The following is a 12,485-nucleotide window of genomic DNA, read 5'->3' as shown; positions in this document are numbered from 1 at the left end:
GAGTCCATGCAAATAAAAAGGGTTGTTTTAAAAAAATGAAATTTTCCTCAACCCCACATTAACTGGTAAAGAAGAGGGATGAGAGTATAGGAAACGGTATCACATCCACTAGAAGGCTCACACAAGCACTCTTTTCTATATTGCCACACTTGGGTCCCAGTTCCAGGTAAAAGTTCCCCTGCTACCCCCCACCTCCACCCCCGAAAAAAAGGCCCATCTAATACCTAATCACAAATATCAATTCTAAATTAGTCCTAACATATTAGAACTGAGTACAAACACATATTAACTAATTGGGTCCACTATATTCCCAAGACATTTCCCAATATTATTTCTAGATTTTTCTATAGTAAAATGTACCCGACTTTTCTGCACCTACCACTCTTAGCTATCTAATGTCAGCTACTTTCCTTCCCCGCCTGGTTCTTCCAGGCACAAAACTTGCATCAAATTCAATTCTCTGATTGTCTGCCTTCCTCCCTCTGTTGATACTAAATACTACGAATACTACGAATTCCCTTTTGGGCTCCATAAGTAATGCAGTCCACGGTTCCCAGGCCTGGGTTTAATGAGTAAACTATTTCATCAAGATCTTCGAACTTCAAAAATTCATGTCATTTCTAAATAACTTGAAGCTTTTACTAACCAAGTTTCTAAATTCAGAATAGTAACAAACTAGTTTACCCATTAGTCACAAATAGACTATTGAGGAACGACAAATGTATTTCTTTGCTACTTATTTAGCAATGACAAACGTATTTCTTTGCTACTATTTGTCTTATTTGTTAAAAACAGAGCTTCAACAACATACGCCAAAGGCTGGCGACGAAAAAGTAAATAAGATTCAGTCCCTGTCCCTGAGGAGGTCACAGTCAAGCAACATAAAAAAGTCTGCATAAAGCACAGCAGGAGCCCATCTAAGGGAACAGTTTTAACTTGCGTAGGAGGTCCTGTCTGTCTGATTTCCAATGGCAGACTCAGAACATAGCCGTCGGCGGACTCATGTCTTAGACGAATAAAAGTGCCATCTTTAACCCGAAAATCTAGTTGATTCCAGTCCCTTTCAGATCTTGAAATTATAATTTTGCGACTAAGCTATTTTAACATCTATCTAAAAAGATGAAAAGTGGAAGTCAAGAAGTTTAAAAGTCCTACCACCGTGCCCAGCCCACAGTGAGAATTCGATACATATTTGAAAATAAAAGATCATAAAGGCAACTCTTACTGCATCTTCTCTCATTTCCCTCCTTAATAATAAGCAAATTTTAGTACATCCGGCCCACCTCTGACCTTAATTTCACCCACCAGTTAAAGAAATTGAACGGGATCATTCACTCGCTCACCACAAACGTGCCTGTACGTTCACAGCGCCAAGGGGGGGGGGTGGAAATCTTAAGCTGCTCTCACAAGAAGTGGCAACAGTTTGGGAAAAAACGTCCTACAGCATCCCACGTGTAGGTGAACTTGGGCTCTCCGTGTGTTCAGTTTGGAGACAACCCATACACACCATGCCGTGCCCTGGACGATTTTACCACCATCATCTTCTACCTGAAATTGTTATAGCACTTCTCCAGTAAACCCCACCGGCCTCAAAGCCAAACCTTTAACGAGGGGTGGAAGGCAAGAGAGCTAATCTGATCCTGAGGTTAGAAGACAGGAGGCTGAGCAGCAGACGGCGCGGCAGAGACGCGAGCGTGCAGGGCCCGGGCAGGGGGGCGCTAAGGTGACTCGGGGCCCCGAGGTCAGCTCAGGCGGCCCGGTCCGGGCGCCGGAGGCGTGGCGGCCGGAGAGCGAGCGCGGCTGGCGCCATCGTCCCGGCGGGTCCGCCGCAACCAGCGGGCGCCCCGACGGGCTAGGCCGGGGTCCGCCCCGGGCTCCTTACCCGTAGTAGCGGAAGGCATTAATGATCTTCCAGAAGTGCTCGCGCTCGAGCCTCTCCTCCTCTTCCTCGGTGCTGCGCGCGGCCGCCGCCGCCGCAACCGCCGCGGCGGAGCCCAAACGCCCGGCGGAGAACTGCACTTCCACCTCCTCGCTCCCGCCGCCGCCACTGCGGCCGCCGCCGCCTCCGCAGCCCTCGGGCAGGCGAGAGGCGGGCGGCGGAGGGCGCCGCCGTCGCTGCATCGCCGCCGCGGCCCTGGGCCTGGCTCGCTTGCGTCTCGCCGCGACTGAAAGCGTGGTGGCGGCTGCTCGGCCTCCCTCTAGACGGCGCCCGCCGCGGACATGCCCCCAGCTCGCAGCGCGCTCCGCCCCCGCCACCCTCAGGCCTCCCTCCGCGCCGGGCTCCGCCAGGTCTTCAGAGCGCCCGGAACGAGCGCGCATGCGCATGCCAAGGTACGACGGAGGACCGCGGCCGCCTGTGTTCATTTGCTGCGGGCGTCGGCGACGGCGCGCTGACGTCACGACGATGCGCCCAGTGGGCGGAGCTAATGGCCAGGTGGGAGGAACGAAGGAGGAGATTCCTGGTGGGGTGGGGTGGGGTGGGGTGGGGTGGGGTGGGGTGGGGTTGGTACCTGAGAGCAGCCAGGTGGGTGGGGTTCCACAGCCTGCGAGGGCTGGATTCTGGAGCAGGCAGTTGGACTAAGACTAAAGTACTAGAAAAGGAGGGAAAGGCAGAAAAAAAGTTCAGCTTTGATGAATTTATTGGGAATTTTTATTTCAGAAAGTCTAGAAGGAAGGTCTTGCATTCATCCTAATTAAGTTTTATTTCCTAAATAAACTTGTATTTTTAATTACATACGGGGAGAGAGACACCATCATCTTTCCAGTGTTTAGGAGCCTGCCAAAGTCCCAATCCTGCCCTGATGGCAGCAGATGAGGAAAATGCAGGGACGTAACTCTATCCAGTACCCGTGCTGGGGAAGACCCTCGAAGCGCACAGGAGTCTTAATGCCCCAGCATTGGCGCAGGGACATCCACTAGCATCTAACCGTGGCCCTTAGCGATGCCGGACTTAACCTCTTTCTCTTCTTCACCTGCGTTCACCTTTTGCCTCATTTCTCTCTGGGCCCGGGGCTAAAACGGCTGCCCTACCTGCATTTAATGTAATTCTTAGGAAATAACTCATTCCATTCAATTAAATCAGTCTCACAAAATAAAGGGAAAGAGTGTTTTATTTAAAAGAGTTAAACATGCATAGGGACCACAATTTCTGTTAAAAAGATATATTGCAAATAAAGTGGCTTCATACTTTCACGATTTAAGTGAAATAAAGACAATGCTAAAAATATACTGTGGTGGTTCCATGTTAATGTTATATTTTTATACAAAATTTTTATAAAATGTCAGTCTATTTTTGAATAGTAATGAAGTAATACATAGTTCAGAATTCAAAAGGAAAGTGCAGAGGGTTACAAATGTGGAGTTTCTTTATCCCTGTCCCTAGCCACCCATATCCCCTCCCCAGACAATATACTGATTCTTTTTCTATTCTTCCAGATTTTTCTATCCAGTGCCTATTTTTCTTAGAGACTGGTGCTTGGAAATTATGTATAAATTCTCATATTATTAATTGTTACCAATACTATTTTCATATACACATACGCAAGTTATACATGTCATAATTTGTGATATGTATTGATATAGGTCCAAATGACCTAATTGATAAAGGCCAGAATGCTGTGAATAATGATAATCAGCTACATACTTGTGAACATCTTGGGAAGTATAATAAACATTTTCAAATTAATTTCCTATGTAGAGGCTGTCTTGGTTCTGTTTCATAATTTGTTGAGAATCTTAGAGTCTGTGTCATTAAGGTGCTCAGCTTTGAACTCAATTGTGATTTTGTACATGAAGAAACTGGAGGAGCAGACATATTAAGTGATCATCATGGGGCCACACAGTAAATTACTGGCACTGCGCCCACCTACCCAGGTCTTATGTCTTTATTTTATCAGTATTTGATTATGACACTGACTGTACTTTTAAAATATTATTCTGGGGGCCGGCCCAGTGGCGCAAGCAGTTAAGTGCGTGCGCTCCGCTGCCATGGCCCGGGGTTCACCTGTTCCGATCCGGGCGTACACTGATGCACCACTTGGCAAGCCATGCTGTGGCGGCATCCCATATAAAGTGGAGGAAGATGGGCATGGATGTTAGCCCAGGGCCGTCTTCCTCAGCAAAAAGAGGAGGATTGGCAGATGTTAACTCAGGGCTGATCTCCTCACACACAAAAAAATATTATTCTGTCTAACATTTGTTTAACATTTTACATTTTTCAAATTGTTTTTCTCTATTGTTTTCCCTTCTTTGTTCCTTATTTCAACTCTCTGAAGGAGGTGTTATTATTATCTTCCTTTAACAAATGAAGAAACAGACTCAGAGAAATTAATTTTCTTGCCCAGGGACACATAAATAGCAGAGCTGAAGTTCATTTATTCATTCATTCTTTTCAACAAATGTGTTGATGGCCTCCTATGTTTCTTGTACTGCGCTAAAGGCAGCTAGAAGCTGGTGGAAACATGGGCATCTCATTCTTGCTTTACCAGTTAGTAACTGTGACCTGTTTGAAAAGTTACTTGAGGCCTCGATTGTATTATTTCTAAAATGGATATAATATTACCTTTTTACAGGGTCATGAGGAGGAATAAATGAGATAAAGAATGACAAATGCCTGATATATCAGCCCAATAAATGTTTTCTCTCCTCCTTTCAGATGTCTTTAGAATAAGTTTTTGGCCTTGTTTTAAAACACTTTTAACGCTTCCTTAACCTAACTTCTTTGCAGTGAGTTTCTCCTATAGAAATCTTCCCAAATCATGGAGCCATTGGGCTGAAAGTTTTGGAATGTTTTCATCAGACGGAAGTCAGTTAATCTCCAGAAATTAGTAACCACAAAACACCATAATTCTTTTTTTAGTTATTCTGAAGAACTGTGAGTTAAGCAGTTAAAGCTACACATTCATACATTCATCATTGCTGATGGGAATGTGAAATGGTACAGCCACTGAGGAAAAGAGTATAACAGTTTCTTATGAAACTGAACATGTGCATACCATACAACCCAACAATTGCACTCTTGGACATTTATCCCAGAGAAATGAAAACATGTGTTCACACAAAAACCTGTACATGAAAGTTCATGGCAGCTTTATTTGTCAAAGCCCAAAACTGGAAACAACCCAAATGTCCTTCAGCAAATGAATAGTTAAACTGTGGCCATTCATACAAGGGAATACTACTCAGCAATAAAAAATGAATGAACTATTGATAGACTCCATAATTTAGATGAATCTCAAGGGAATTATGCTGAGCGGGGGGGAAAAAACCAATATCAAAGGATTACATACTGTATGATTCCACTTACGTATTTTGTCTTGAAATGCCAAAATTATAGAGATGGAGAACAGATTATCGGTTGCCCCAGGTTGAGGGTGGTAGTGAGGAAGGGTGGTGACTGCAGCTATAAAAGGGTGGCACAAGGGAAACTTGTGATAGAACTATTCTGTATCTTGACTATGGTGGTGGTGACACAGATCTATGCATGTGATGAAATTGCATAGAAATTAATATACATGCCATACACACATAAATGAATACCTATCAAACTGGTGAAATCTGAATAAGATCAGTTGATTATATCAATGTCAACTTCCTGATTGTGATATTATACTATAGTTATGCAAGATATTGACATTGGGGTGAAGGGTATATGAGATCTGTCTGAATTATTTCTTACAACTGCATATGAATCTACAATTATCTCAAAATAAAAAGTATAATGACACATAAACTTGTAACTTCTACTTTATTCTTATGGATACATTTTTACATTTAAGCCCAAAACAAGTTTCTAAGTAAATTAAATACTTTTCTCATTTAAAACATTTGAATTATGGAGATTTTCAAAGTTATATGAAAATAGAGACAATAACATAAGAAATCTCTTATGTTATTATAACTCTTCACCCAATTTCAACAATTATCAACAATTATTTACTAATCTTGTTTTATCTAACCTCACCTTGTTGATTGTTTGTTCATGAATTTTTGTAGGGGTATTTTAAAGCAATTCTCAGACATTATATTATTTTTCCCATACACACTTTACTATGCATGTCTAAAAGGAATTTTTTAAAGATAGCCATCATTATTATATCTGTCAACAAAATTAATAGTAAATCTTATCATCTAATATGCAGTTCTTATTCAAATTTCCCCAGTTGCCTCAAAGATGTCTCTTTATAGTTAGTTTTAAAAAATCAGAACATTATGACTACTCCTTTCTTTTATTCCTCAATCATTTGACCTGCAGAATATCCCATATTTTGGGTTTGGCTGATTGTTTTCTCGTGGTACCATGTCTTGCTTCTTTTACTCCACATTGTGTTTTAAAGTTTTTTCCATGTTGTTGTATAAAGTGTAGTTTGTTCATTTTCATACCATGAGGTATCCCTTAGACAAACATATCACACTTTATTTTTTATTAGAAGACATTTTATTTTTTTTCACGTACACTCCAGCTCCTTTAACCATTTTTGTTTTTCTTCAGAGCACTTAGCACTACCTGACATTGCATTCCTGTGATGGTTAATTTTATGTGTCAACTTGACTGGGCTAAAGGATGCCCAGACAACTGGTAAAACATTATTTCTGGGTGTGTCTGTGGGATGTCGCCAGAAGAAATTAGCATTTGAACCAGTAGACTGAGAAAAAAAAAATTGTCCTCACATTGTGGGTGGGCATCATCTAATTCATTGAGAGCCTAAAATGAGCAAAGAAGCAGAAAAAGGGTAAGTTTGCTTGAGCTGAGACAGCGGTGCTCCTGGTTCTCAGACTTTCAGACTCAGCCCAGGACTTATACCATCAGCCTCCGCATTCTCAGGCCTTCGGACTCAATTTGCTTAATTTCAGATTTCTTCTCAATAGCGAATCTGCTAAAGGATGTTCTTTTATCACTATGATTCTGTTTGAAGCTACTCAAGTCATACAGCTATTAAATGGTAAAATCCAAATTTGAAAGCATGTCTATAAGCCCAAGAAACTATTAACCACTGGATCTACTGCCTCTACTGAAGTTGATCTTAACTTATCCTTAAATAAGTTTCATGACGTCCTTTTAGTTTTGGAAACCTTATTAATTTGCAAATGATTGTTATTTACAGTGATTTAAATTCCACATGGGCGAGAAAAGATATGTATTTTGCTGACCAAAACGGAGAGACTAGATTGCCCAAGGAATATGTTTATGGACATAAACTATTTCTTACTCTTTATGTCAAATATCTTGTTTTTATATCAACAGAGACTCAAACTGCTATTGATCTAAGGACTTCAAGAAAAAACGAGAAAGCAGCTAGTGGCTTCTTTGGCTCAATACCAGGCTTCCCTTATAATCATCATCAGTCTAGGATTTATGATTTTTATTCTTGGAATACCTCCATTAATTCTGCTCTTTCCAAGTACTGTCTTTGACTTAGAACTAGCTAGTTTTGCCTTTGTACTTTGTTCTAATAGCTGCATCTAGGCTAAGGACACCATAATTTGGTCTTAAAAAAATGAGCACAGGGGCCTGCTCCATGGCCTAGTGGTTAACTTCAGTGTGCTCCACTCTGGCGGCCTGGGTTTGGTTCCTGGGTGCAGACCTACACCACTCGTCAGCGGCCGTGCTGTGGCGGTGACCCACATAGAAAATAGAGGAATACTGGCACAGATGTTAGCTCAGGGTGAATCTTCCTCAGCAAAAAACAAAACAAAACGAACACACTCTCCACTATGGAACTAGAGATATGACTCCTGTAAAATGGTCTCTTTGTACGCTTAGTGAATCTTTATATTCTTAATCACAGGAGCCAGTATCCAGTTGCAATTTTGTATACACATTGTTTTAATGCTCTCAATAGTTATTCTCAAACTTGGGATGAAAATTCTATTACTATTGCTGATTTTTTTTTTAATAATTTTACTTATTTATTTATTTTTCCCCCAAAGTCCCAGCAGATAGTTGTATGTCATAGCTACACATCCTTCTAGTTGCCGTAGGTGGGACATGGCCTCAGCACCACCGGAGAAGCGGTGTGTTGGTGTGCGCCTGGGATCCAAACCCAGGCCGCCAGTAGCGGAGCAAGCGCACTTAACCACTAAGCCACGGGGCCGGCCCTATTGCTGATTTTTTAATTAAAAATTAAGTAAAATTGATTTTTGTGTAAATTATAAGTGCTAACATAGTTTACAAAATAAATCATTGATTTTCTACTTCTAGGAATCACTATTTTTTCCCAAGAGCACTAAAGTAGTCCCTACAAAGATTTCTTCCCAACCCATGAGCTTTTATTCATTTTCTCTTGTTGTTGGGGAACATTTCAAGTTAAAAGGATACATTGAACTGACAGTATTCCGTGCTTCCTCATTTGAAAATCCAGGGCCAAGGCAATCCATAGGCATATGCATGCATGTTTAGGATACAAGCCAAGCAAATGTACCCAGAAAGCTTTTGGGAAGAGTTATATATCTATTACTTCCCAAAAAAGCATCAAAGAAGTAATCATGGGGAAAAAATCAAAACTTGTTTGGACTTCCTTATACTTATTTTACAGACTATTTTTGTTTGTTTATTTGTTTAAATTACCTATAGTGGTGAAGATGGGAGTACCATGGTATTTTCAGGGCAAACGGCCTATTAAAGTCATCTGAAGGCTCTGCCAGAACCTTGGATTTGAGCTTTGTCTGGGGACCTCATACAAGTAAGAAAGACACTTTCTGCTTCCCTCGTCTCCGCAGAGCCCGTCTCTAAGATCTTATCCTGATTTCACCATCTGTTCCTTTTCTGAAATTATTAATAAGGCATAATATTGGGCTATTCTATTGGAATTACATCTCATCATGACTCCTGGCTCTCCCTTTAAAACTCTCATCAGTCTCTGGGAGGTCTCTCCTTTATCCAGCCTTTAATGATCTATACCTATTGTCTAGGGCCAGCCCCGTAGCTTAGCGGTTAAGTGCGCACGCTCCGCTACTGGCGGCCCTGGTTTGGATCCCGGGCGCACACCAACGCACCGCTACTCTGGCCATGTTGAGGCCGCGTCCCACATACAGCAACTAGAAGGATGTGCAGATATGACATACAGCTATCCACTGGGGCTTTGGGGGAAAAATAAATAAAATTATAAAAAAATATATATATATATATACCTATTGTCTAAATTTGCCACTCAAAAGTGCTACATTTGCTACCAACATCATTGACATCTCCTGAGAGTTTGTTAGAAATGAAATATCTCAGGCCTCACCCACTGAATCTTAATCTGCATTTAAACAAGATCCCCAGGTGACTCATAGGCACATTAAAGTTTGAAACTTTAGAAACAACACAGAACATTCAAGTACGAATCCTTTTACTGATAGATTAAAACCTCTTTCTCTCTGAGGGCCTATGTTAGGTAGGATGCTCTTAGCAATATGAACAGAACACTCGATTGAAACTAGCTTAAATAATAAGGACATTTACTATCTTAAATAGCATGAAGTTCCAAGGCATAACAGCTCCAGGTTGAGTTATCCACATCATCAACCCTGTCCTTTCCATCCTTCAGCTCTGCTCTTTTCCGCATGTTAGCTTAATCCTTCACAATCACAAGATGGTTGCTGTAGTTCCAGGGGCATCACACTCAGATACAACAAATCCAGCAAAGAAGAAAGTCTGTTTCCTCCTATATCTGTCTCCTTTCTTCAGAAGGGACGCTTTTCTTGGAAGCTTCCCAGCAGACTTCCCATAGGGCAGCACACTCCCATTTCTAAAGTAATCATAGGCAAAGGATATAGAATTACCTTGCCAGGCTTAGACTAATTAATATCATCTTCATAATCCTGAAACACATGATACCTGATACCTGAACCAATCATACCTCTTTTTATCTCTTATCAAGAAGGTGAATGGTGTGGTGGGGATAGGGGGGTTTGCTGCTAGGAAGGCAACTGATAATAACTTCTTCTTCATGTTTAAACAGAAAAGAATAAAGTAGAAGGGACAAAAATCCTCTTTAAGGAACAAATCATCTCTTATTTAATATATACCCACACTACAAGCAAAGCATATCTAACTAAATATGTGTATATAATTAATGTTTGGCTTCAGTTTACTTTTGTACACTATGCTCTATGCCAAATGAAATCCTGATATGTATTTTACTTGCTAATAAATATGCTTACATAACAATTATTTGTGGGCAGGGTTTGGCCTAGGTCAAAAATCTGGTCTATTGCAACACTTCCTAACTTATCTGCCAGCCTCCAGACTTCCCCCCAGTGCATCAGATATAGGAAAGACTTCAGATGATTCTTTTTTCAATAAATAATTTTCTTTTTCAAAAGTGAATTGGTTATGTTGCTCTTCTGATTCAAATCCCTCAGTGATGCTCCACCTCCTATTGGATAAAGTCTAGGTTCTTTAACATAACATAACATCCTTCCCAGTAGGCCACAGGCAATCTTTCTAGTCATGTCCCTTGACTCCCCTACTACCCCCTCACCTTATCACCCCACAAAGAGTCACTCCTTCCTCTACAACCTCAGAGCTCTCTTTCTTCTGTTACTGAGTTTCTCACACCGCTTTGTAATTAGTTGTTAAAATATCTGGTTCCCCAGCAGAATGTGAGCTCGTTTAAGGCACAGACTGTCCCTGTTCCTAGCACTGTGTCTGACACAGTGTAGGCAATCTACAGCATCCAATGAACGTGGATAGAGCAAGGGTTGGCAAACTTTTGTAGAGAACCTAATAGTAAATATTTTTGGCTTTGCAGGCCATAAAGTCTATCACAACTACTCAACTCTGCTGTTATAGCATTCAGGCAGTCACACAGAACACGCAGAGGAATAGGTGTGGCTGTGTTCCAATTAAATTTTATTAAAAAAGAAATGTGATTGGCTGGATTTGGCCAATGGGACGTAATTTGCTATCCTTGTTATTGATGAATAAATGTTAAGAATAAACATTTATGTTGCCATAAATATCCTTCTTCCTTTTTTCCACACCACCTTAAGGCCCTGTGGGCCTCAAACATTATCTCTAGGTCATTCTTTATTGATATATCTACCAGATGATGGTTCCCCAGTGTCTGGACCTATTGACCCTTTCCCTGGTCCTATCAAAAAGAGTGGAAGTAGGTAGGACAGTACACAACCCAGAGCCATAAGCAGGATATTTCCCACACACCAGAGTCTTAAAGTTCATCCTAAATTTTACAGACTCAGCAGCCACCCAGGAAGCTCTAGGGGTGAGGAGGTTGAATCAATTCTTCTGAGTATCCATTAGCTGAAACTCTGGATTTAAAATGTAAAACTTGAAGCTAGAATCATAGCTAAGGAATTTCCAGAATTTCACTATCTTCCTAAAATCTCTGGAAAAATCAATGTATTTTGGCTGGAGGTAGCGTTTCTTTCCCACTCGTGATGTTTCCATCCATGAAACTGGAAGTCAGTCAAGCAATACCCCTTGACTTTCTCTGCTCTACTCACTCTGCCCGGGGACGGTGGGGTGTCTGACCTGATCCATACGTTTGGGCAGAATAAACTGGGCACACTCGACTCAGCTCCTGACCTCATTATTTTCCTCTTGGGAGGAAAATTGTTGCGGTAAGCACAATTTCTTCTGTTACTCATGCCAAAAAATCCTTCCCGGTTGGAAAAGTTGTCCTGGTCCAATGCTGCCTATGACTGTGTAAGTCTGACTAATTCTGGATGGAGTTAGGAGGCGGATTTGACTCTCATGTTAAGATACATTCTTCAAGGTAGGCTTTCTCAGTAATAGAAGGGATATTTTTGCTGTCATCTGCTTCTCCTTTGTCTTATTGCTCAGATTGTTCTGAATTCACATGGGAAAGAGACGAGTGTATTAACTGTAGTTTCTTATTTTCTGTATTCTTGATGCTCTGCCATCTAGGGCCTCACTGACTCAGGAGAGACTGCCTCTCCCAGGGCTAGCTAATCCCTAGAGCCAGCAAACAACTCGCCTTCAGCTTTCATATGCAAACTGACCAATCCAGAACCCATATCCCTCAACTACCTTCTTTATCAAACTTTCACACACCAAGGTAATATTCTGCCCTAATCAGCCCAGGGCCAGGTACCAGACAACTCAGGATAGCCCCTACACCCCAGAGCCTGCTGAAATTATTCAAACTAGCCAACCCTAAACCTGCTTACCCTGCCTTGCCTTGTCTTTCCTGTGGAAACCATAATGAAGACTTGTGTCCATGCTTTCCCCTCACTCATTCTGCTTCCTCGAGGACCCTGGTACTTCCTCTTGGGACCCTGCATGGTGTGGTGTGCCTCCTCCTCTCAGAGACTGTGAGTAACAAACTATCTTTTCAATGGCAGCTCTCTCCTAATCTCTTGGCCTCAATATATCTGAATCATAATAAAACCCATATTTCAGGGCCGGCCCAGTGGCTTAGCCATTAAGTGCGCGCGCTCTGCTGCTGGCGGCCCGGGTTTGGATCCCGGGCGCATACCAACGCATCGCTTCTCCCGCCATGCTGAGGCCCCATCCC

General features: G+C 41.9%; 1 protein-coding gene across 2 annotated transcripts in view; it reads right to left on the bottom strand.

The window, feature by feature from the left end:
• The window catches only part of CARNMT1 (carnosine N-methyltransferase 1), a 49,110-nt gene extending 46,754 nt beyond the window's left edge, over positions 1 to 2,356 (bottom strand). For both annotated transcript variants that reach the window (XM_087444475.1, XM_004439634.3), the window contains exon 1: positions 1,883 to 2,356. In XM_087444475.1, the coding sequence (XP_087300601.1) occupies positions 1,883 to 2,325 (443 nt within the window). In that variant the 5' untranslated portion in view covers positions 2,326 to 2,356. The remainder of the gene's footprint in view (positions 1 to 1,882) is intronic.
• Between the last annotated feature and the right edge of the window lie 10,129 nt (positions 2,357 to 12,485).

Source organism: Ceratotherium simum, chromosome 20, assembly GCF_057802395.1.
Source record: "Ceratotherium simum simum isolate JZ-2026a chromosome 20, ASM5780239v1, whole genome shotgun sequence".
NCBI classification, from domain to species: Eukaryota; Metazoa; Chordata; class Mammalia; order Perissodactyla; family Rhinocerotidae; genus Ceratotherium; species Ceratotherium simum.
Note: the sequence above shows the minus strand (reverse complement) of the source record. Positions and strands in the feature narration are given on the sequence as shown.